At 38.4% G+C, this 26124-nt stretch overlaps 1 protein-coding gene across 1 annotated transcript in view; it reads left to right on the top strand.

Moving 5' to 3' along the window:
* Positions 1-26124, top strand: part of DIAPH3 (diaphanous related formin 3) — a 514561-nt gene that overhangs the window by 186946 nt on the left and 301491 nt on the right. The window contains exons 16-17 of the mRNA XM_043580147.1: positions 1650-1958; positions 2711-2825. Coding sequence (XP_043436082.1) covers positions 1650-1958; positions 2711-2825 — 424 coding nt within the window. The remainder of the gene's footprint in view (positions 1-1649; positions 1959-2710; positions 2826-26124) is intronic.

The raw sequence follows: 26124 nt of genomic DNA, 5'->3' as shown, positions 1-26124 counted from the left end.
TCTTTGATTTGTGGTTTCAACTTCTTTTATAACACTTTTTTCTTTGTGCTGATCTCATGTGTCAACTTTAGGCTTTAATACATGATCTATTTTTTATAATTGTGCCATAAAACTTTTAAAATGATTTATTAATGTTTATTAAATGCCCCCACTTGCAGGTGTGTGTGTGTGTGTGTGAGAGAGAGAATTGAAATCAGTGATTATAGGAAAATAATCATATCACAAAACATTAACTCAGATCTTCTTTAAAATAATCAAAAAATGGGGCGCCTGGGTGGCGCAGTCGGTTAAGCGTCCGACTTCAGCCAGGTCACGATCTCGCGGTCCGTGAGTTCGAGCCCCGCGTCAGGCTCTGGGCTGATGGCTCGGAGCCTGGAGCCTGTTTCCGATTCTGTGTCTCCCTCTCTCTCTGCCCCTCTCCCGTTCATGCTCTGTCTCTCTCTGTCCCCAAAATAAATAAAAAACGTTGAAAAAAAATTTTTTTAAAAATAATCAAAAAGTGTATATTCTTACCATGCCATTGAAACATATGGCCAGAAGTGACCAGTGGCCACATTTTGCCCTTTTTCTCTCCTGATTTTGCTTTGCTTTTTTGTGACATTTGATACTGTAGAATAGCCCGTTATCCCCCCTCCCTCACTGTCTTCACTTCACTGTGATTCATGAACCTGCGCTTGTCTGTTTTTTTCTCTTATCTTTAATTCATTCATCCAACATGTATGTATTTCTTCAATGGTTGTCATTTGCCAGCTGCTGCTTTAGGTGCTGGGAAAGAGTAGTAAATTATACAGACTTAGTAACTGCCCTCATGGAGCTTATAATGTATCAGTGAGATAAATGCTAATGATTTCTTAAGCGTTTGACACTTTGATAATAATGGCAATCAAAGAGAAGCACAAAGTGCTATCTGTGTAAAAGGAGTGGTAAGATGAGGCTTTCCTGAGGAAAGGACTTGCTAGCTAAGATTGAAAGGATCTACAGGAGGTAACCACATGCCAAGAAAGTTCCAGGCAGAAGGGATTGCATGTGCAAGGGCCCTGAGAGAGGTATGTGGTTGGCAAATATGTGAAATTGTACATGACAGCCACTTGAAAGGCCAGTTCACAAGGATCATGATGTGCCCTGCAGGTCGTCCTTAGGAATTTCTGATTTTTTTTCCTCAAGATAAAGGCATGATGTGACAATGCTTTTTAAGTCTCTTTGAGTCGTCTTCTTCTTGTTTTGCTTCTCGTTTAAATGCCAGTATTCCATAGAATTCTGTACATAGACTTTATGCTACATGCTCTGTACATACTCTGGGTGAACTTACCTATTCTCAGTAAGTTGAACTATCACCTAGAAACTGCTGTTTCAAATCTTCTAGACCCACATACTCATTTCCTCCCAGGACATCTCCACCTGGATGGCCATAACTACCAAAATAGGAAATAATATTTCTGGCAATTACACTTCTATGAAAACAAAAGCTAAATTCTTGAATTGGAAAAAGAAAAAAACTATTGGGATTGTGTTTTTTTTAGGTCAAGCCATGTGAAATTGCTCATCCTGAATTGTCTTTGGTGTAAAGTAATTTTTGAGGCAAGTGTACTTTGACAATTTGGTAGATGTTTTTAGTCATATTTCTTTTCTTTTTTTCCGTTCCCCTCTAGTTTGGTGCCTTGCCTGCCAATACAAGTAACTCTTCGCCACTGGCAGAAGAAAATGGATCCGGCCTCCCAGCACTTGCTCCTTCCCTGCCGTTGCCCTCCTGTGGAGGAGGGCCTCCTCCCCCTCCTCCCCCACCCCCTCCTCCCCTTCCAGGAATGCCCTTGCCCTTTGGTGGTCCTGTGCCTCCACCGCCTCCCCTGGGATTTCTCAGTGGACGAAACTCTCCTCCTCCACCAACCCTACCTTTTGGGTTAAAACCAAAGAAAGAATTTAAGCCTGAAACCAGCATGAGAAGATTGAATTGGTTAAAGGTAAAACAAATAAATGGGAGAGACATACTGTCACCTAGATAAAAATTTAACTTTATATTTAATTTCCAGTGGAAATCCTAATCAGAGTGTCATTCAATAGATAAACGTTATTTGAATTAAATAAAAGTATTGAAACAAAGCCCTTTTCTCTTGACTGAGGCTTTCTGGTTTAGAAATTTAGTGAGAGTTGATGGTTGTTACAATGGGATTTGGTTTGTGATTAAGCTGATAATTCAACATTATCATCATTGAACATGAAGTGTTTCTCACAAGAACAAAAATAAGTTAGTGTTCGTATGAACTTATCTATGTTGATAGCCATTGGAAAAATTAATACATGTTGTCAAAAGTTGGTAATTAGGACACAGAAATCCTGAATCCTGGAGATAGATGGTTTCATGGTCACATAACCTTGGGAAATGATGTGTGATATATCCTGCACTTGAATTATTGCTGTGAACATGAGCCGTATTCAAGACCCTGAGAGGTATAATTAAGAAAGAACAAGTTTTATTTCACTCTGCTTCAAACCATCAACTATCTGATAGTGGAAACTTTTTTTTTTTTTTTTTTAATAAAACCTTAGCTTCCGGAGGAACTTGTATTTTATTGCACGCACTTTGGGGAAAAATATTAAGGGATTACTTCATAAACATCTGCTGGCAGCTATGGGACATTGGGTCTGAACGTAGTGATTGTGCGGGGACAGATGAAACACCCAACTATTTATGAATCTATCTCTCTGATTGCAGATCAGACCTCATGAAATGACTGAAAACTGTTTCTGGATTAAAGCAAATGAAAATAAGTATGAAAATGTGGATTTGCTTTGTAAACTTGAGAATACGTTTTGTTGCCAACAAAAAGGTAAGTTGGACATCATGGTTATTTGCTTATTTTAATATCATGCTTATTTTAATATGTTAACATTGCCACTTTTTCTGTATTAACTTTTACAGAGCATTGTTTGAAGAGTCCTATATGTGATATTTTTACTTCATTAGTGGGTAAATAAATTAATGGGAAAAAATTTTAAAATACCAATTTTGTTGTGAGTATAGGATAAGCAGTCTTGAAAATGCAAGTGGTTAATACATAACTTTGTCAAATTTTTGGTATGATATCTTTTTTGAAGATGTTCTTAATTGGGTTTTCATAAAGGAGGATATTTTCAGAGAGAACTTTGGCATGAGAATTCCTTTGAGTCAATGGGAAATAGAAAAACAAACAGAATGTGAGCCTTCTTCTAGCCAGCACTTTACCACCCTTTAATATTACTATGACAGTCACAATAATTAGTATGAGTCACATGGGATAGAAATACCAAATTTATAGAGTACCTTGAAAGCTTAAAATAGAAGTACGTGAGTAGGTTATATGAACTTTTTATTAAAAGCAATTAGTGTTCATTTCCGAATTGTTTTGTGATAGCTTTTACCTGCTTGGTGTGATGATGATGAATATTTTTAAATAATATTATTCAAACATTGTTCTTATCTGAAAATTGGGTTTCTACTGTATATGTTTCAGGGTTGATATTGACTTAAGCTAGTAGGTTAATTTTTAAGTTATGTAATGCTTACATTTTAGGTCTATGTTACAAGCTACTTGGATCAGTGATTACATTTTAATTTTCAAGAAGGAACCCTTTTCACCATAGACCTATGCCACTTACAACCCTGGGCTCATTGAACACAGAGAGCTGTAGAAGAGAGATTTTACTCCAGCTGGAGATGGGAAGGGTTGCTATATACAGGGAAGAATTAACTTCTTAAAATACCTACTACGTATTAGGCGATATGCTGTATATCTGATTTAACTTGACAGTCTCAGCAATGAAAGGATTTTGGCAGATACCCCTCCCACCCCAAATCATTTGCATTCCTTTGAAATGCTTAGTAAAATATAACTGTAAATTAGAATCTCTTTCTAAAAAGTAAGTTAGAACTCTAAAAGGTAATTGTAAATTAAGGTGGCTTTCCAGAATTTGTGCTAAATCCAAAGCCTTCAGCAGATATTTTTGGGCACTGTTCGTGACTAAAATAGTAAAAATGATATATTTTGATCTTTGAAAACAGGGGGAATTTTCTCAGCAAACTTATCCTAGGAAAACTTGTGAAGTAAGCAGATCTTAATTTTACCTTTTGATTATGGAGAATGAAAATTTTCTTTGAATAAGATTAGTACACTCTTCAGGCAATCAAGGAAAATATATGGCAGTTAAAATGTGTATTTACATGTAAAACACTTCAGAATTTCAGATTTCATAATCTGGAATTGATTAGTTTTCCCTTTGCTTTCCTAGTAGGGTACAAACGGTGGTACCTTAAAGCTATTTAAGTAATACTGCCATCCAGCTACTGTCTCTCTCTTTTTTTTTCCTCTTTACTCTGATTACTTTCTTAATTAATGAGGCTCAAAAGGGAAACTTGTTAGCATGTCTTTAATTTAGCTGTAGTGTTAGCCCTAAATGAAATAATTGGACCTTTAAAAAATTCTTAAGTCATCTAACTTTAGCCTTGAGATTCAAGGTTGAAAAAAAACAACAATGTATTTGCTCAATCAAGTATTAGTTTTGAAGTTTAAGGTGAGGAAATGGTGATCCTTGTCTGAGTATTCCGTACTTCTATCTGTCTCTGCCTTTGTACGTCGTCCCCTCTGTCCAGAGTCTCTCATTTGACTTACAGACTGGCAGAGGCCCACGACTTCTCTTGTCTCAGCTCAACTGCTACCTTCTTTCTTCTGTGACAGTGGATGATACCTCCATGGTGATCAGAAAAGATGGGGATGCCCGAGGTTGTCATCCTGGGCAATGCCAACCTTTCACAATGCCAATAGGAAACAAGCTGTGAAGGTGACTATTTTTTGATCTGGATTTTAAAGAATAATTCCTGGAAAACATTATTCAGGGAGCCTTAAGAATACATTTTAGCATTACCAGTAGTTAAGTATTTTATTGGAAAACAAAATTGCTGCTTTCATAAAAGCAGGATTTCCTATAGATACTTTGTAGAGAAGATCAGAAAGGAAGGCAAGAGGAAGGTATCTGAAAAGCTTACCGGAGACCAAGGGGTGGTGGTGGAGTGGACACGTTGCTCCTTGTCTCTTTATTTGTGGCCTGGCCACTGAGGCAGTAGGTCCAAATCTTCACTTCTGCCTTTCTCCTTTCTCCCATGACTCCAAAGATTACTTTAACTCCAGTTTTTAATTTCTGCAGAATTCAAAATTGAACCTAGTCACGAATTATTCAGTCCATGGTGGCGATACAGTGACTCTCTGCTCCCTAGCCAGCAGGGGGAGGTAGAGGCATCGCCTCTTGGTTGATTTTCCATCATTGGTTCTTGTCAGGACTTGGAAGGGAAGTCCTGACACAGGATTCCCATTACTGGGTTTTTAGGGAAATAATGTATCTGTTTTTCATTGCAGTAATTCTTTTGTCTAAGAACCAGGGCATTTTGTGACAATATGGATGGACCTCTAGGTCATTATGCTAAGTGAAATAAATCAGGTGGGGAAAGACAAATACTGTATGATTTCTCTTATATGTGGAATCCAAAACAATGAAAAAAGCAAACCAAGCTCATAGATAGAACAGAATGGTGGTTGCCAGAGATGGGGGTGGGGGAAATGGGGAGGAGGGGTAGAAATTTGTTACATAAACAAAAAACCCAGAGCTATTTCTCTGATTACAAAGGTGGATGTTCCATCCCAGGAATTTAAAACGGTAAAGGCCAATCATTGGTGTCCCCTAAACATTTGAAATAGGTGGAAAGAAAAATAAGGAACTGAATTTCATAATTTACCCTCTAATTCTACCTATTCTAATCACATGCTCTGTATTTTTTGTTATTATGTCTCTCCCCCCCTGCCCCCCCCCTTATGGAAGACAAGCTTTGGGTTTTACTGACTTTGAAGTTAAGATGATTGGGTTTTAGTGGTCTTATACCCTGAAAGTTGGAAAAGGAAGAGGGCCTAACAATACCAGTGGAGCACCTGTGGTTGTACCACTCCCTGAGCTGGGCCGTCTTCATGTGACCTTGTTAAAATCATGACCACATCTCTGCTGAGATTTTTCTCCTGCCCAACGATGCTAATTCCCCAGAATACCACCCTGCCCCACTTGCTGGTAGACATAGCAAGATATTCTAGGCATGAGCTTGAATATTTCGTCTTTACTCATGTTATTCTTTATTATATCTTTTTTTCCCTCCCAGTTAAATTTGTATTTTAAACTAACTTCCCTGTTACGTCTAGACGTTGCTTTATTAGGAAAGTGCCCGTGTCCTGTCTTAAGGAGTACAGGAAACTCAGCCTCTTCCTACGAAATCAGTATGTTTCCTTGATCCCGTTGTATCATTTTTTCTTTGATTCCTTTATTTGGCTATCAAGTATCGCTTTGGGTTCCTTGCCTTTCTCAGTTCTAACCTGTCTAAATTTTTGAGTTACATCTCAGCTTTCCATATTTTAAATTCTCCTGAAAATAACATGTAGGCATTTTTCCTGGCCGTATTTTTCTTTTTCTCATTCTCCCTCACTCCTTTCTCCTGTGTTTGGCTGTCACTGTTCAAGGCAGCCAATATTTATTGGGTGTGCACTGTGTGTTAGGCCTTGTGTTTGGCACTGGGGGCGCTGTAGAGAGAAAGCAGTTGTGTGCACGTCCACGTGTTGTTTTCTCAACCCCAGTGAAACTCCATCAAGCTCTCAGTCAAGTTGAAGCACAAGAATGAGGAGTGGAACAACAGATGCTGATTTTTGATTCAGAAAGGAGGATTGCCATGTTTTACTGTCTTGGGCTCCTGTTAAGACTTAACAAGATTATAAAAGAAAAGTGTTTATATATCTCTTTGAGGTTTAATCACAATATTCATATATTGAACATTTGGTATCATCAAAATACTGCTAATGATCTGTGTATTTTTTTACCAGATTGGAAGCATCTGCCGGTTAATTTTTACAGGCTGTTGGAAAATGGATTAAAGTATACTAACAGGTTATTGGTGTTGGATTTATCAACTAAAATTAATATTAATTACTTTCATTATTCACAAACTGTTAACTTAATAGGGATTAAAGGGTTTTCTGAAAGTATATGAATAGTCTAATTCACTTAGACTGATTTATCATAAAAATGTGATTCCACAATTGTTAGCTTTCTGAAGTAATCACATTTTAGAACAGGTGCATCATATTTGCCAGATAGGGCCAATAAACTGGTTTAGAAATAATTTATCAACTGAGCAGTTATGGCATATGGAAACAGTTAATGGATTATGTACTTACAAACAAATCAAGCCAAGATTTCTGACATCATAGTTCAGTGGACAAAGTATTGGGGTAGGGAGTGATAAACCATGGATTATCTCAGGGACTTGGCTGTGTTCAGGATGTCGCTTTGTATTTGAAACACAATTTATTCCTCTGTCTGAAAAAAAGTGTATTAAAAAAATCCTAAACTACCTACATTAAGATGAATAATATAATTTATAGTAGAGAAATGTTTTTCATGAATGTGTGTTAATAAAGAGATGACGAATGCACCATATCTTAAAGGTTTCTGAAAAGACATTTGACAAACACTTGTTTGGAAAGATGGAGGAGGAAATCAGTGATGAATTAAATATTTCCCTAGGGATTTATCCTTTGGTTCTTGTCTGTGTCTGAATCTGAAAAGAACTAAAGACTTAAGGAAATGATAGGGCCTGTCAGGAATGTCTTGTTTCACCCTTAGAAAGTATCTTTTTGTTACCAATTATTTGTATTTTGTGTTGGGTTGCTGAAGAAACAGAAATTTATTCTGAAAGGTTTAAAGAAACAGAACTTAGAGAAAAGGGCTGAAGAGAGTAGGTTTGTTTATTAGCCTGGAGCTACAGGCGACTTTCAAGTCCCAGAATGCTTCAGTTACATGCTTAGTTATACCATGTATCTTTGGCACGGTATGATGGGAATTCTAAAAGTCCCTGTAACTGGGCACATTTCTTGCATATTGTACAACTGCTATAAACAAAAAGGGAGGAAGCTTAGACGTGTGTGCAGGGGTTGGAGTGCCCGTAAACATAGCTCCTCTCCCCTTTTCCCCCCTCTTTCTTTTCCTTCTAACAGTAGAGAGAGGGATGATACTGGGGAGCATTTGGATTCACCAGGAGTCCCTGGACGAGTGGTAGATGGGGGTTAACTGTGTTCCTTGTAGATTACAAGGTCACTTTGGTGTTTTAATTCTTAGAGTTTTCAGTGGTGCACCTGTAGCTGTCCTCCCTTGACAACATTGTAAGGTGTTTTATGGTCCTCACACATTTTTTTCTCTCTCAGGATTTCTCTTTCGTTTCCTGTATCTTCTTACTCCCATTTACCAGGGAATCTCTTGTTGCCCTGTGGTTGTTCAAAGTACATTGCCCCATTTCAGGCAGTTATTCTTTGTCTTGTCTGCATTATGTTCTAGCAGCCGTCAAGGCTCCCACTCATAATTAGCGTGCAGTATTATTCACCAGAAAATATAAATGAGACTCATCTTTCTGAATGCACTCTTTGAATCTTAATATATTTATACACCTGGCTGGTCACTGACCCTCTTCTCTCCCTCTGCCCCACTCCTCAGTGTCCTTCAGGCCCACCTTCACATACACTTGCCAGGCTCAGAAGAAATAGGATCACATGCAGTTAGTATTGCAATGATGCCATCCCTGTAGCACAAGAAGAGCGTGGGGTCATGGTAGGAGAGTCCTAGGAGAGGGAGGAGGCTTCTTTCTGGATTATATGCTCTGGAAGCTGGATAATAAATAAAGAAGATAGTAACTTCTTTTGTAACAGGCAAAAAAGAACCTTTATGAAAATAACTTTTTTAACCTTGAATTTCTAAAGTTAGGTTTTGAGGTAGTTATAGATTTGTGTTTAGGTAAAGCTGGGTGTGTTTTTTCCTTCAAGGTTAAATCATTTAGTCACAGGTTAGGACTTGTACCATGTCGTGCATTTAACTCAAGCATTCACACATGTCTTGGCATCTGAGGAACCCACCAGGTTAGAAACCGTTGGTATCACATCCCTCCCTCGTCTAAGTACTTGTCTGTGTCTTAAAAGGATGGCTATTTCTGAGTCAGACACGCTCTAGTCCAGGAGTTCTTAACTTGGATTAACTTGGGTCTTTGAACTTGAATAAAAACAAAACAAAGCAGAATGTTACTGTCACTTACCTGTAACTGAAATTTAGCTTTTCCTTCATTTATAAATATAGGCAACAAACACTCACCTAAACCATTTCTACCTGTGAAGATTATGTATACTTTTTATAAACCATCAGAATTATTTCAGATACGCTAAATATCGCTGAAACTCATCACTACTTCAAAATTTGGGTGGTTGTGAGACCTGCAGCTAGATCTTGTTATTCAGGACATTAATTAAGAAATGGATTTTGTCAGTTGGGTCCTCCAAAAGCCGATGCTGAGTTGTTGGGGTGCAGGCGTTTTTAGGGGGTGTGCGGTGGGTAACGCGTGTGAAAGATACAAGGTGTGGGGGAAGCAGGACCGGGTAGGAAGAACCTCAGGCCCTGATGTCACAGGACACATTCTCAGCCACCCTAATGTGTGTGTGGGGGGGGGGGGGGTGCGGGGGGAAGCTCTGGAACAGAGGATCTGTTAGGGAAGTCCTGGGATGGGCCCCGGTAGCCAGGCCCAGCGCTCCTGCTGTGCTCAGCCATCAGCTGGGAGCTGCCCAGGAATGGTGTGGTGGCCTGGACTTGGGACTCAGGAGCATCCTGAGGGTGGTGACAGCTTGGACCTGACCAGCCACATGCACTCCTTGCAAGTGAGGGGGGACATTTTTCCTAAAGGGAGATCTTAGCAGTGCACATCCATGGCTGCCATGCATGTATTTTGCTAGTCATAGACTGGTATTTAATACATTTTGGTAGCTGCATTTGAGTATCATTTGCTTCCTCTGAAATCCTATGTATTATCCTTTCTGCACTTAAGAATTTTCTGAGAAGCTGTCTATCCCTCTGACTGCCGGTGGGGTCCATGGCAACAAAGGTTATGAAGCCTGCTGTAGCCTTTCTGCCTTGTGCAGTGCTGGGCATGAGGCGAAGGTCAGGAGCCTCGGCCTGGCCTTGACTGCTGCCTGTTCACATATATGCACATTTTTGTTTGTTTGCTTAGTTTTATTTTGTTTTAATTCAAGGGGCCACTACATGATTTGTCATGAGATACTTAACTAGGAATACCTTTTTACTGTGACTGGAACATTAGGTCGTCTGTTTTTGGATCCACTTTTTTAACAGACTACTGAAATGCATTTGTTAATAAAAGCATATGTCGAATCTGGCACAAGTACAAAACCCCCTAATTAGACAATAATAAAACAACAGTGTTGATAATGTCTTTTTGTTTTGTTTTGTTTTTTAGCAGTTGTGTTTATGTCCTATCATTTTATTTGTTCCCCAAAACAATCCTGTGGAAGAACTAAGGCAAATATTGTATATGTGTTATATGTAAGAAAAAGTTACACTCTTCATGTGAAGTTGAGCTAAAAGGAGCTGCCACTCTGAATGGAATACAGATCTGAGCTATGCCATGCTGCTTCTCTGATTAAAAGAAATCCTATTATGTTTTATTTAAAGTGCTCTTCTTTGATTTAAAATAATTTCCCTCTCATCTCCCGCCACCTTACTGCTGCCCCCCAGCAGTTCACCCTCATCCCACAATTTATATTAAAGGCTTTAAAAACTTGCCATTTTTTATTAAGACCATCTTTCATCATTTGGTCCCTCTATTCACTTCTGTAAGTATTTGAGCTGTAAATACTAACGCCATGCTGTGGCGTGTACAGGAGGGGAGAGGGACCGTGGAGTACCCCCCACAAGCGTGTGACCCCGGCTTTTGCAGCTGTAGTTCTTTATAAAATGGGGGAGAAGATACCCATCTCACAAGGTTATTGTGAGGATTAGATAATAAAGTTTTTAAAGCATCTTTTGCAATGCCCGGCTCATTGTCGTCATTCAGGAATTGTTAGCTGAACTTAAATTTTGAGAATGCAGGCTTGTTTCCACTTGCAAAATTTTGTGTACCTTTTGTGTGAATCTTGCATATGAGCTGGCCAGCTTTAGCCCCACTTGCAAATGAAGCCTTTCAAACCATTGAACTGCTGTGTTAACTGACCTATGTTAGTAGCCACTTAAGAAGATTTCTGTAATACTGATCTGTGCCATCAGTTTTAGAAATAGTAATAGATGATTTTGTACATCCTATTTCTTTCATCTTTGTGTATGTCTTAACTGTCAAATGCTTTATTAAGTTCCTAGAGAAGAAGAGAGATCTGTTGAACCAGGAATGAAGACTGGTTTGTCTTTTTTCTTATTTTTTTTTCCCGAGTTTTTCCATGATTTTTTTGTTTTTATTTTCAGTTTACAAGTCATTAATGGAGCTGAGCCAATTTGTGATTTTATGAAATTTAAAAACTGAGAACTTTAACTTTTAACTTGGTGTGATTCAGTTTTTGAGCATTGAGCTAATGACTTGAGAGTGAAGTTGAAAAACTCAATCCGTACTTTATAAAATCTGACTAGTTCTTGTTAATTATTCATGATTATTTTTGACAGTTATTTACAGTTTCAAAGATTAGTGAGGATGTTATGTATGGCTTAATGTAATTACAGAACTGGGATGCATTAAGGCATAGGGAACCTTTCGTTGATAGGCAAATACAAGAGCCAACTAAAGCTCATGGCTAAATTCTCCCTGGGGCTTGCAGGAAGGGTGATAACTGTTAATTTTCTTATTTTCATAGAGTGCTAGCAGACGGTTCAGAGGAGTGAGAATTTTTCAGGAGTGGGTTGTTTTCGTGTGTGTGTGTGTGTGTGTGTGTGTGTGTGTGCTGTATGGTGCAAGCTAAAAGAATTATTTAGGTGAACCACATACAAATGTTGAAATTCTACTATTTTGACATATCAAGAACTTCATGTGGTTTAGCCCAATTCTTGTTTTCTGAAGTGGTGACTAATTAAGGAAACACATAGAAATGTCTTTGTAACTTCATTAAAAAAGGAATGTTGGTATTTCTGCTTTTCTCATAGCTTGTCAAATAATTGATGGGGGGTGGGGGGAGTGAAACTCCTGAAATGAGAAGTATTTATTTTGGAATGACTTACATCCCCCAAATCTAAGACTGGAAGATCACCTTGGAATTTTACATGCTGTATTAGGGTATATAAATTAATCTTTTCTGGTGACTCTGTGAGGAAGTTTGCCTGCAAGAAACAGTACCCAGCTAAAAGTGATTTCGACCAGAAGTCTGGTGGTTGGCTGTCTTAGATTTGGTCAATTCAGCATCCCAGTGATGTCCAGACTCAAGATTAGCTTCTCCATTTTCTTAGCTTTCCTTCTATTTTCAGCATAGCTTAGTTAACAAGGGCAGGAGGGATCATTATGTTCACAAGTGGAGTTTTGTATTAATTTTCTATTGCTGCTGTAACAAATTCTTGGAATTTGGCAACTTAATGCACATTTACTGTTTTACATTTCCGTGGGAAGTCCATCATGGTCTCACTGTGCTAAAATCAAAGTGCCAACAGGGCTACATTCTGGGGGCTCTAGGGGGGACCTGTCCCTTCCTTGCCTTTTCCAGCTTCTAGAGCTGCCCACTTTCTTCAGCTTGTAGCCCCCTTCCTCCAGTCTTCACAGCTGGCCACAGTGAGGGGAGTCCTCAGGGTCCATCTCTCACTGGTTTCCTTGACTGCATCCTTCTCAGGCTCTGACCTGTGCTAGGAAAGGTTCTTGAAGAACCATGTGGTTAAATTGGGTACACCTGGCTAATCATGCTAATGTCCCAGCCTTTCTGTCTCTGACCTTAATCACATCTGCAAAGTTCCTTTTTCCAAGTAAGGTAGCATATTCACAGTGCTAGGGATTAGAACACGGTTATCTTTGACAGAGGAGGATGGGGTGCCAAAATTAGTTGGTTATCATAACATTGCAACATTTCACAGGGCACTTGGCCCGGTTAATTCCACTCACTAAAATTATGTCCGTCTTCTTTAGCTCTGTTCTTTTTACAGGAATGCTGTTTTAGGGTCCTGGGGCATTTTGACATACATCATTTGTTCTGTTCATTAAATGTTATTCAGCTTTGGATCTTTACTAATTACATTAAGATATGTTTTTGTTACCATGGCTAAGTGCCTTTGTGGAGTTTTAGGAAAAATCCTTACATCATGTACTAAGTACTAGAAAATATTTTTTTTCCTTTCTTTAGTCAAATATACTATAAGTAATGTGCAACAGGTATCACAATCTACTATGCATTTTCTAGTTTGTAATGTACGCTATAGATTTCATTTTTTTCCTAGGGAATTATTAAATTCTGTATATATGTTTTTACTTTATATAATCTTTTTTTCAACCCAGAAACACCATCCAAAAACCTATAGTAAAGAACCACTGGCATTTAAAAACAAATTGGTTCTTTATGCTGATTTATTACTATGCATTTTAAGAAAGAAAGAAAGACTGGTTCTAATTTAGAAAAAGAAGTTTTTTGTTTTATACATTATTAACTTTTAGGAGATAACTTTCTACACTTCTGTTGAACAATAATTTCTGTACTTTGAAGTTTAGTTATATTTTAAGTTTTATTTATTTTAGTAATCTTTATACCCAGTGTGGGGCTCAAACTCACAACTCCAAGATCAAGAGTTGTATAGTTTGCCAATAGAGCCAGCCAGGCTCCCCAAAGATTAGTTATATTCTAAAATACGGACTGCTACTCTTGTTGTATGATTTTCACAATATATTTTAGCGGAATAAATATTTATATTTTGTGATAAGGACTTTGGGAAGAGGCACGTTTTTGTGGTCCAGTATTACTCCGACCTAATAAGCACCTATAAACGGATATGAACATGTAATTTCATTACAACCTGGAAAATGTTATTATAATTGCATATTTCACTGGGCAATTTAAAACACAATATATAAAAAGTTTATTTTAATTGGAAAAATTTCATCACTGAGGAAATCCCATTTATCAGAAAGATCTAATGCAACCCGTTGCCCACAAAATAAGCAATTTATTTTAATTTAATTGTTGGCTCTTAGTCATTTGCCAGTCTACTCTTCTATCATGATACTGCCTTAGCCTCGTTCTTCCTGAAGCAGAGCTCTTCTTCCTTCTTTAATCTTCTTTTCTTTTTCAATTAGAGAACCAATTATTTTTCAGGGTTTCACAGGTCACAGTGGGACAGTTTGGCTCTCTGCTCCCACAGCAGAAGATTTAACCCTGAAGAGTTGAAGTAGCCAATGGAATAACTGTGTTTGTTTTTAAATGAGGGATATTAGTGTTTGGAGAGTTTACATTTTCCTGTTTTAAAATTAGACTTTTTCTGAATAATACTGAATTTTCTCAAGTCTTGTTGTGCTTCATTTCAAATCTTGCCTATCCGTGTCAAAATGAATCTGACCTTTTCGTACTGACCAATCATTTGTATTTCCATTATCTGTTTTAGTAGATTCAGCTGTGTTGTCAGTGCCGCTAGCAAGGAAAACAGCAGTCTGTGCCAATGTCAGTGTGGTGACAATACTTTTGTAATAGTATTTTCTGTATGTGTGTGTGTGTGATAAAGTTATATGTTTATGAAAGAATATTTTGTAAACCTGGTGATCTGAAATTGATAAACACTGGATTGCTACTTCACTTTTTACCATCTTTTTTAATCTGAAAGATTGTTGGGTACAGAGAAGGCAACTGATAGGATCATCCTATGCCCATTTTTGGATCTCTGAGGTATGCTTTATCAAAAAACCTATTTTTGTGAATGTGTTCTTGATGAATAAGCATAACTGACAACCTCAATAAATCAAAATTTCTCGTTAATTCTCGATTATATTAGGGTTGTAAGAAGTCTAGAACAGCTGTTAGAAGTGAAAAGCAATGAGAGAAAGGAGCTGACTTGAACCGTAAAGGGGAAAATGAGTGCCTGCTTGGCCCCAGTAACTATGCCGGGTCCTTACATTGTAAGATTTAGGCCTTCATCCCACTTTAACGCGTAGAGATTGAGGTTCAGAGAAGTTAAAAATCTGGCCCTCAGGGTGGCATCCTTAGAAAGGAGCTGGAAGTCAAGAAGTCACTTCTTCTGATTCATACCCGGGTTTCTTTCCCCTCTCTCCTGTTTAGAGTGGAGAGGGAAGGAGGCAGGGAGTGCCAATGGGAGTCCACTAGCATCGGTATGGAAATGACCTTGTTATCAGGAACCCTGACTACCTGCATGTGTAAGCACAGTGACTTCTTTTGTTCCTTTAAACTTGGGATACTGTAATTACCATTTCATTCTCTTCCTCGTTCTAAGACAGTAATGCCAACTGTCTTCGGATTTTCACCCCTACAAATATCACATTTATCCTATCCCCTGTGTGCACGCATTCTAAAGGATTAAAAAGAAAAAAAGAAAAAAAACTTTTCTAACGGAAAAGTTTGGTAGCTTTTTGGAGTCTGTTCCCACTTGTGTTTCTAGCTGTATTCTTTTTGTTTTTGTTTTGTTTTGTTGTTTGTTTCTCTCTCTGTTATATACACTATGCCTCAGTAACTGTGGTCTATTTTTTCACCAAGTTTGGCCATGCGTTTCATTGCCTCTCCCTGTATCTTCATCACTTACTGTGAATGTTTTAATTTGCACTTTCTACCTGTACTTCATTTTCTAGGCAAATCCCCCCTGGGAACTGCTGCTGCCTTGTTGACAGTTATGTCTTCCACCAGCTTAGGCTTTGGAGAGCTTGCCTGGATTCTGCCCCTGGCTTCCGCCTTTCTGCTTTCACAGGGTTGAACCCTTTCTCTCTTGCTGGGAGAGTGCCAAAGCCTCTGGAAACCCTTGGGTTTCCTGCTGCTCTGCTCTCTCACTTCATCTCCTACTCCTTTCTCCTTTGTCCTTTTGCTGAAGCCACACTGGTATAAGTGGAGCCCCCGTGGTATACCCCAGAGGTACCCTGTCTTGGACCCCTTCCTGCATGGAGGAAGAAAGATGAAATCCCTTACCATTTTTGAGTCTTGACTCCAATATCACCTTCTGGGTGAGATTCCTGCACTTGCTTTCCAACTTAGTGCTGGCACATTTTCCATGGGCTCTATCCGCCCCCCATGCTGATTCTTGCTACTTTTTTTTTTTCTTTAAGTCATTTATCAATTTCTAACATATTATTACTTATTTACTAAGCATATGTTTGTCTTTTTCTTTCTTTGCCCCCACTGGAATTTAAACTCCTTTAGGGGAGAGATCTTTGTTTTCCTTTACTGATGTATCACTAGCGCCTAGCAGAATGCCTAACATGTAATGGACAGTGGATTAATGTTTGCTGAATAAGTGAATGGTTTTTTCATTCCTTTAAAGCAGAAATACAATAATTTCATCGTCCTCCAGCAAGCTTCCCCCCCCCCCCCATTTTTTTGGATGGAGAGAAGAATTTTTTTTTAATTTTTTTTAACATTTTTTTATTTTTGAGAGACAGACAAAAGCATGAGTGGGGAGGGGTAGAGAGAGAGGCAGACACAGAATCTGAAGCAGGCTCCAGGCTAAGCTGTCAGCACAGACCCCAATGTGGGGCCTGAACCCACGAACTGTGACATCATGACCTGAGCTGAAGTCAACCAACTGAGCCACCCAGGCACCCCAAGAGCAGAAATATTTAAATGATCAATATTCCAATTAACTCTGCCACTGATGACTTTGCTCTGAGTGAATAACAAGCTCTTTTGTAAATTAGGTAAAAAAAGAAAAAAAAAAGAAAAAAAAATGAAGGTGATTGAGAGGGGGGATAGATTCAGAATCTAGATGCTAAAACGATTTACCTTTCTTGCTTGGTTTAGCAGCAAGAATCTATATAAGGAGGAAGAAAGAGATGAGGTAAATTCTTTGTTATTGTTGGATGGAACTCGATGTGTGCAAACCAGGAATAACTATTAACAAACAGATTGCAATAGATGGATTGTTTTCCTCCTGAAAATAATACCTTTGTTGGGTATTGATTTTTTTTTTTTTTTTTTTTTGGTAGGAGATGAAATTCATATCACATAAAAGCCATTTTTTAAGTGAATAATTCGCTGGCATTTAGGGCATTCATAATGTAGTGCAGCCACCACTTCTATCTAGTTTTATTTATTTTCATTTTCTTTCAAAAGAGTGCGAGTGTGAGTGGGGTAGGGGCAAAGGGAGAGAGAATCTTAAGCAGGCTCCACGCTCAGCACAGAGCCCAATGCAGGGCTCGATCCCAAGACCCTGGGATCATCACCTGAGCCAAAATCAAGGGTCGGACAACCCATCACCTGGCCACCCAGGCACTCCAACTTCTATCTAGTTTTAAAACGTTTCCATCAGTCCAAAGTGAAACCCTGCAGCCATTAAGCAGTTTCTCCCTGTTGTTCCTTTCCAGTTCTGGCAACCAGCAATCTGTTTTCTGTCTGTGTGGATTTATTCTGAGAGTTTCATATAAATGAGAGTCCCCCAACACATGACCTTTTTGTATATGGCTTCATTTAGCATTATATATTTTAGGATCATACATGTAGCGTGTATCATACATGTAGCGTGTACACATTCCTTTTGTGTATATACTGTATGTATATCCATGTATATACGTTGTGTGTATATACTATGGTATTTTTATTCATTCTTTGCACATTAAAGCTGTTTCCTTTTGGGGGGTATTGTGAATAGTCCTGCTGTAAACATGTGTGAATATGTATTTGTTTAAATACTTGTTCTGTGTTCTTTGGGGTAACAGACTTAGGAGCAGAATTGCTGTATCACTTGACAGTTCTGCACTGAGCATTTTAAGGAACTGCCAAGTTGTTTTTTTTTTTTTTTTTAATTTTTTTTCCAACGTTTATTTATTTTTGGGACAGAGAGAGACAGAGCATGAACGGGAGAGGGGCAGAGAGAGAGGGAGACACAGAATCGGAAGCAGGCTCCAGGCTCTGAGCCATCAGCCCAGAGCCTGACGCGGGGCTCGAACTCCCGGACCGCGAGATCGTGACCTGGCTGAAGTCGGATGCTTAACCGACTGCGCCACCCAGGCGCCCCCAAGTTGTTTTTCACGGTGACTGAATCTTTCTAGAGTCCCTGCAGCAATGGCAGAACTGTTCCAGTTTCTCCACATCCTTGCAAACACTTGTTGTTGTTATTTTTTTTTATAGGTATTGACTTTAAGCTTTTAAAAAATTACAAATTTCCTGAAACTATTCTTAATAAAGCTTTGATTGGACCTAACAAAATCAAGTACATTAACTCTTCTTATAGAGGCTAATACAGGTTTTAATCAAGTGGAGAAAACTTAGGATACAAATACTATTGAATTACAAAAAAAAATTGAGCAGTGGCATAGGATTCAAAGCTATTAGGAGTAGAAAGCTTGCAAGTTTGCCTGAGAGATATATGTGTTACGGGTTATTCCGTATTATAACTATAAAGTATTACATGTGAGTGATGTAGACGTGTAATATTACTTAAGCTTTTAATGATTATGTAACTCTTCAAACTGCTATAGTTTATTCATTATAAAATAATTATGTTACAGAACATTTAGAAAGGGATGAAAGAAAGAAAGCACCACCCTACACTCTACTACCCTACTTGAAATGAGTGGTAGGGTTTGGCTGTTTTCCCTTTTATCCGTTCAAAATTTACATACGCAGTATAACTTCTTATCATTTTCGTAGATGTATTCTCTGCTACTAAACAGTTTTTGTAATATCTTCACTGATCATATACTATTACTTGTGGCCATTGTATCACAACTGTTAGGCATATTTAGAAATCTATTGATTAGAACTGGGTTAATTAGAAAAGACCTTACAATGGACGTAGCTTCATCTTGCTGACCCCGTGGGAACTTTGTTTCTTTGCTCCAGTGTCATTTCCTTTGAGAAATGCCTTCTAGGACTTTCCAGATGAGGACAATTCCCTTTGCAACTCAATCCCACAGAGCTGTTTTTCATGCATTGCACTGGTTTGGGATTCTCATAAAATTACTATTCGTGTGTTTAATCTCTTATTAGGCTATAATCTTTCCATGGGTAGAATTAGGTGTGCCTTCTCCCCACTGTATTTCTTTCACAGAGGCCAGTGTCTGATGCTCACCATTGCTTAATAAATTTGTTGGATGGGTTAGTGAATGAATACACAGAGAGGAGAAAAAGTGTGAGTAAAGGTAGATAGTGCTGGATGGAAATATGTAGACTTAAGAGCTGAAGAGTAGCAATGGTGGTACTTCATTTTCCATGGGGATTGCAGGAAAGAAATGGGTAATGTCCCTGGAGGATGAATCTGGAGAGAATTGTGTCCATATTATGGAGGTCTTTGTATGTAAAATTCAGGCATTTACATTTAGTTCTGTCTCACATATATATTTATAATTTAAAATATTAAATACAGTAAATTCTGTCACAGACATTGAAATGTATTGAATAGAGATGTAATGTCATATGATCTCTGCTTTAGTATGACAGCTCAGTATTGGGCAGCTCTGTGTTGTAGTAGTTAAACTCCACAGGCTGGGATACCGTCAGGAGACTACTCTAATTACCCAGGGAATTGGTGAAGTCCTGAATCTAGGTTCCTTCCATGAGAGGACAATAAATATGAGACATGTTTGTGAAAGTACAGTCAGCCAGGTTTAGATGACCATTAGCTGGTGGCCTTTGGAAAGAACTGCACAACATTGTCTGATTTAGGGTTAGTAGCCTGAATTAAGCTGGTGTTTATAGATTTTAGGCTGAAGATAAATAGCTTTTATTTTTATCCAGTTGACTTGAGATACTGTTATGGATCTTCATTATAGATTATATCATAGATTGGCAAAGCTTTTCTGTTTAAGTCTTTGCAATAAATATTTTATTCTCTCTGGGCCATATGGTCTTTGTTATAGCTACTAAGTTGCACTGTTAACAGTGCAAAAGCAGCCTCATACTCTATGTAAACTAATGGTCATAGCTGTGTTCCAGTAATATTTTGTTTACAAAAATGGGTGGCGGACCAGATTTGGCCCACGGGGCTATAGTTTGTTGACCCCTGCATTATATTATTGGGGTTTATTTCATATCATTAAATTATAGTAGATCCCTATGTGGATTATGTGATTGCCTTTTATAATGATCACTAGTCGGAAGCAGGACTGGAGATAAGGGTTGTTGTATTTACTTAAGTTTGGCAATTCACCTCCTAGACATTTATAACTAAATGTCAAGTAAGATAGAAAAAGTGTATAGTAGGAACTACTTGAAGTTGGATTGTAAAATCTAGGTTAGGTGGTGGGAGAAATAAAAGTAAAGGGAGTTTCAAAGGGATACTAGTTAGAAGTACAAAGACTAAAGATCTTATGAATTTTAAGAGCAAGCTTCTTGGACATGAGAACAGTGGGAAAATGTGGAATTTTTAAGTGCTATATCTTAAAATAAAGGCCTTTCAGGAATAGGTCTAATTCTAGAGAGTCAAGTAGTTGTGCAGCTGAAATGCTGGAATAAGATCATGGAAATAGAAGCAAGATGATGATGTAGAAATTAACAATAAAAGGCTTCATTTTTGGGATCAGAATGCCAGAATGGAATTCTTTCTCTGACTCTTTTGGAATTTGGATGAATTTGCAATCTTTTTCAGATTAATTTTCTCACCTGGAAAAAGGTTAATAGCTACTCACAGGATCATTAAGAAACCATGTCTACTGAATGCCTAGCATGGTACTTCATAAAGGCAACTATTATTGTTGGTTTGCAGGCTGGCCCCCTGTTCATAGAGGGCGAGGAGAGACTACAGAAAGAGGCAGATCATTGCAGACTGGTAGGTGGCAGGTTTAAAAGGCAAGGGAACTTACTTACAAGGCTTGTTTTGGGCAGTTGCAAGATGAGTAGTTGTCTGCACCTACCCATCAAATCTTAAAGGTTTATATAGAGGCTTTAACTGGGTTCAGACAAATATACATCCAGATGGTTTCAACATCACCCTACTCTCTGAAGGCTATGTTCTTGGAACAACGCCTACTGTGGGAACGGTAGTCAAAGCATACGTTCCAAGCAGCTAAGTAGTCCTCAGTTGGTTGGGTCAAGCTGGAGGATCAACCAGTGATTGTGTCCTCTTGATAACCATCTCCAACAATTATACTAATTTTATTTGTATTGCTTTATGGCAAAGAAGAGTAGCTGTTAAACTCTTAGGAATGGGGCATTTAGACTACATATTCTCTAAGTTCCCTTCCATAGCTAGGATTCCTTTTGTAATGATATTTAAGTTTTTTTCAGTGGTGTTAATTTGTCTGAATTCACATTTTTAAGACCAAGTATTCATTGCCACTTTTTTGAATAATAATGACCTAATGAGATTTAGAATGAGATTTAGTTGTTAGAAAGATGTAAAATGTTCCCTTCCCTCCTGGTGGTCTTCAAATTAGATCATAAGTTTAGATTATATCTGGCTATATTACATCAAAATTACTGCCTCCATTCATGAAATGGTACAGTCACTGGGGTCAATGGTTGTCATTGCTTTATATCAAAATAGTGAAGTGTTAAGAGAGTCGGCAGTGAGCCATGCAGAGTTAAAGTTAGAGGGGATTGCTGGTTTTGCTAATGACATTTTCTTAACTTTTTTTGAAAACTATTGAAGACGAGCTTATGACTCTTTATACTAATTGTAATGCATTACTGTACCCCATAATCTATGAGAGTGTTCACCTCTGCACTCTGCCTGTCCAGCTGTTGTCTTGAACAATTATCAGCGAGTTATTATTCCGGTATGAGCTGTGTCATGCTCGAAAGTGGGATAAAAAAAAATGTTAATGAGCATGCATGAATGTTGGCTGATGAAGGTTAAGTGGTTGCAGATATGCTCTCTGCTTTCTTCCCGGTGAATGTTCGGATGGAGGCAATGGGTTCTGATGAGGGATTACAAACAAATGGTGTTGATTGACAGTTCTTGATTTAACATTAACATGGTATCTAAAGGCAAATTCTGTGTTTCCGCTGAATAATAGACACAGTGTTGTTGACCTCTGGTGCAGCTCTGTACTTCATCATCAGTTTTATTTTACAATTTTCTTTTTCTTTCTGTTGTACCAGATTTTCAAATTCTCTCATTTTGTGTTACACATTATGTTAAAGTTGTGCCTGTTGATGGTGGTATAGTTTGAAAGGAAACACATGTCTATTATGTACTTATGTTTTTAGAATAATAGCTTTGCAATTTTAAGTATGATTGAATTAAAATATTATACACAATAGCTATTCAAGCTGACAAGCCTGGTCCAGTTCTCATCAGCAACATGTTCTTTGTCTTGGTGTCTTGTTTGCATGTATTTTTAAATGATGACCCAAGTGCTTTTTCAGCATTTGTTGTTTGTATGCTAATTAAAATCAGCTGCATCTGTATTCATTAGGAATTTTTGGAGTTGATTTTTGTGAACATCGCATTTCCTATGGTATATATTGAACATGAACTTCAAATGCATTTTTGTTGTTGTTGTTGTTAATAAATGACAATGCAATGCGATGCCTTGGTGGGTCACTCAGTTGAAAACCTGACTCTTGATTTTGCCTCATGTCATGATCTCAGGGTGGTGGGATTGAGCCCCATGTCAGGCTCCGTATTGAGTGCAGAGCCTGTTTAAGATTATCTTTCTTCCTCTGTCCCTCTCCCCTGCTCATGTGCTCACTCGCTGTATCTCAAATTAAAAAAAAATAAAAGGGGGGGATGACAATGCAAGGAACAATGTTAAGCAGTCTTGATGAGGCTTTTTTTTCCTTATCATTATATCATTTTACCCATTATTAATAATCCAGAGTTCGATGTTCCAACTGGCACTTCTGCTTTGTAAAGTATAAAATGTTATACACGTTTGTTTTTAACCTATTTTAGTTGAGAGGATAATACAGAGGGATCATAGTGCTTTGCGTCTTATAATGGAAATAGAAAAAGTGGGAATATTCATTAGGTAAACACAGAATTGTAAAGTCAGTATGATCTGTAGTGATCATTTACCATTTAATAGATGAAAAATGCGATGGCTAAACAACGACCTAAAACCGTTGCCAGTAGAACCATCATTGGTCGTGTTTGGATATTTTCTATATGTGTCCTATGGAGATGGCACCCTGTAATTCAATGCCTATTTAGGAGATCTTAATCATAAGCTAGGGTGTTCTCTATTTTTTATATAAGCATATTTTTGATATGTGAGGCTTGCTTTGTAAAATTGAATTTATAGGATTTTTTCCTGGTAACACTAATGCATAATAATTATACAAAATACTGATGCATTAACTCTGAATTCTGAAGGAAATAAGACATGGGTATCTACCTGTGCCTCTTGGCACTGGCTCCCACATCTGTTCTGTAGATCGATGTTCCTCCGCAGAAGAGGGCCTTCTTATCTCCCAGTCCAGCAGCTTTGTGCTTGCAGACTGTTTCTCCTTGGAGCTGCGTAATCCCTATTGTATTAAGTGCTTAAGACTTAGTGCTCATGTGGCTTTTTTTTTTTTTTTTTCTGTCAGCAAGTGAAATTGGATATACAAATCATACTCCCTCAAGGCTAGCTACTTTGTAATACTCTGCCTACGATTGCGGTTATCTGCCATCAATCAGCCAGCAAAGGCTCTGGTTTTGGTTATTGAATCAGTCATGGCAAATCACGCAGCCCAGTCAACCAGCCAGTCAGCCAAACAGCAAATACCGGATGCCCCTCCTATGAGAGGTCCTATCCTAGCCCCTGGGATGCACTGCTGAGCAAGACAAATAAAATTCTTGCCTTCTGGTAGTGCATTTTCAAATAGAGATGATAGAAAATAAATAAGTAGACAAAGAAAAACAACCACAGTTTTTGTATGTCCCCTGTTAAGTGATGAACAAGTTATGGTGATAAGTGCTAGACTGAAGAGGGAGGTCACAGATGGCCTCTGAGGTCCATATCACATTTAATTGGAGACCTGAAGGAGAATTAGGAATTTGCCAGAGGAATTAAGGCACAAGTTCTACAGGTGTGGGAAACAGTATGTTCAAAATCCCTTAGTTTGGGAAGAATCTAGAATCATTCAGAAGCGGGAGCGTATCATGTGAGGACCAGAATGACAGGAGATGGGGTTTGAGGCCTGCATTGTTTGGAAAAGCTTCCAGCAAACATTTGAGTGTTTTTGAAGGGTGAATATTGTTTTGGAAAGCAGGAAGGAAAGGAGAAGGCTAATCCTACAGAAGGAATGGTCGCATCAGTGGAAGATTTGGCACACTCTTGTACTGTCTGCTGGCCGTGGGCTAAGACTGTAGAAGGCCTTGCTGGCCTGCCAGATGTGGGGTGGGTGGTGTTACAAGGCCAGGAAGTGGCCTGCTATGATCCTAGAATGACTGATGCTAAGGACAAGTTCTTTCTTTCTTTTTTTTTTTTTTTTAATTTTTTTTCAACGTTTATTTATTTTTGGGACAGAGAGAGACAGAGCATGAACCGGGGTGGCTCAGAGAGAGAGGGAGACACAGAATCGGAAGCAGGCTCCAGGCTCTGAGCCATCAGCCCAGAGCCTGACGCAGGGCTCGAACTCCTGGACCGCGAGATCGTGACCTGGCTGAAGTCAGACGCTTAACCGACTGCGCCACCCAGGCGCCCCTAGGACAAGTTCTTTCTAGATGCTTTGCCTTTCTCCTTTCTAAAAGGAGGTGTAGAGGACTATAGCCTGCCCCCCCCTTTTTTTTCCTAACACACAAAAAAGTTGTTGGAAGCAAGTTAGTGTTAAATGCAGTGGCTTTGACTTAACTATGCATTGACAAATAATAAAGATGTATTTTATTTATTTATTTATTCACTCATTTAAAATAGGCCCCACGCCCAATGTGGCACTTGAGCTCACCACCCTGAGATCAAGAGTTGCATGCTTTACTGACTGAGCCAGCCAGGCGCCCCAAATACGTATTTAAATAAACTTTCAAGATCCCATTGCATACAAGGCATGGATGACCGTAGAAATCAAATGTCTCAACTCCCCTCTTTAAATTCCATAATTGCAATTATGCTTCCCTGTGAGGATCCGTTTGCCTTGTATCTCAGAGATGCACTATGAGTTCGTGTGTAATGGCAGTCTTGAAATAAACCCTCCTTGTTCTTCAACTGCCTTGTGCCGAATGAGACTGGAAAAGCCAGAAGCTCTTCCCTTTTGGATTTATAGGTTGTTACCAAGATTTTTTTGTACATTCTCAGAAAACTTATTCAAAACAGTGTTTTACTTCTTTGTGTATATGTATGTAAATTAATGTATTTACGTATAGAAAGTGACTCTTCAGAGAGAGGAAAGAGAAGCATTCTAATCCTGCCTCCTATTCATCTTTCAAGGCCCACACCTAAAACCACTTATTCCATGAAGATTTTCCTGATAAGTCTAGCTGGATTTTTTTTCTTTTTCTTTTTCTTTCTTTTTTTTTTTTTTTTTTTTTGCCTCTTTGAGCTTCCATGTATCTTTTCCCTCCATTGGACTCGTTTCTTTTAGTCATTCAAAATCTGCTACTTTTTCTTCTGATGGGTTATCTTTCAAAAGATGTCTGACTCCTTTAAAATGTTTCACTTAAAAAAGTGTTTCACTTTCTATAAGTGATTATGTTATTGTCTATTTTTCATCTTTGCACATATTATTGCTCTAATTTTAATGGATGTTCTTGAAGGTCCAGCATTATGTTTTACTTTTCTCTGCCTTTCCTTGGAAATCTCACTGCCTTATGAGCAAGTGAATGAATGAAATGAGTGAATGAATGAACGAAACAGCTTAAAATTGTCTTCGTAGTGACCAAGGAGTCCGTGGGGACACTCTGGTATTGACATCTATTGCAATTCTAGTTGTCTCATTGCTGGACTAGCGTTTTCATTGTTCTGGGTGTCCTTCCAAAAGTGGAGTTTGGTACAGTGAGAATAGAATAGATGAGAATCCAGAATCTGGTTTTAGTCTTGAATCTGTCACTTAGGTAGTAGTTCTTTGGCTTTGGGAAGGGCAGTTTTCCAGGCCTCAGTTACATATCTATAAAATGAGAGTTGATTTTAGTTGTTGGTGTTTACATAAACAGTTATATATGTATATTTATATTTTATGTGAAGCCTTTTAGAAGGCTACCAATAGTAGCTTTTGTTACCAGTAACTGTTGTTACCAGTAGTTTTCTTTGGAGGAATATTTACAATAACA

This window comes from Prionailurus bengalensis, chromosome A1, assembly GCF_016509475.1.
Source record: "Prionailurus bengalensis isolate Pbe53 chromosome A1, Fcat_Pben_1.1_paternal_pri, whole genome shotgun sequence".
Lineage (NCBI taxonomy): Eukaryota > Metazoa > Chordata > Mammalia > Carnivora > Felidae > Prionailurus > Prionailurus bengalensis.
Note: the sequence above shows the minus strand (reverse complement) of the source record. Positions and strands in the feature narration are given on the sequence as shown.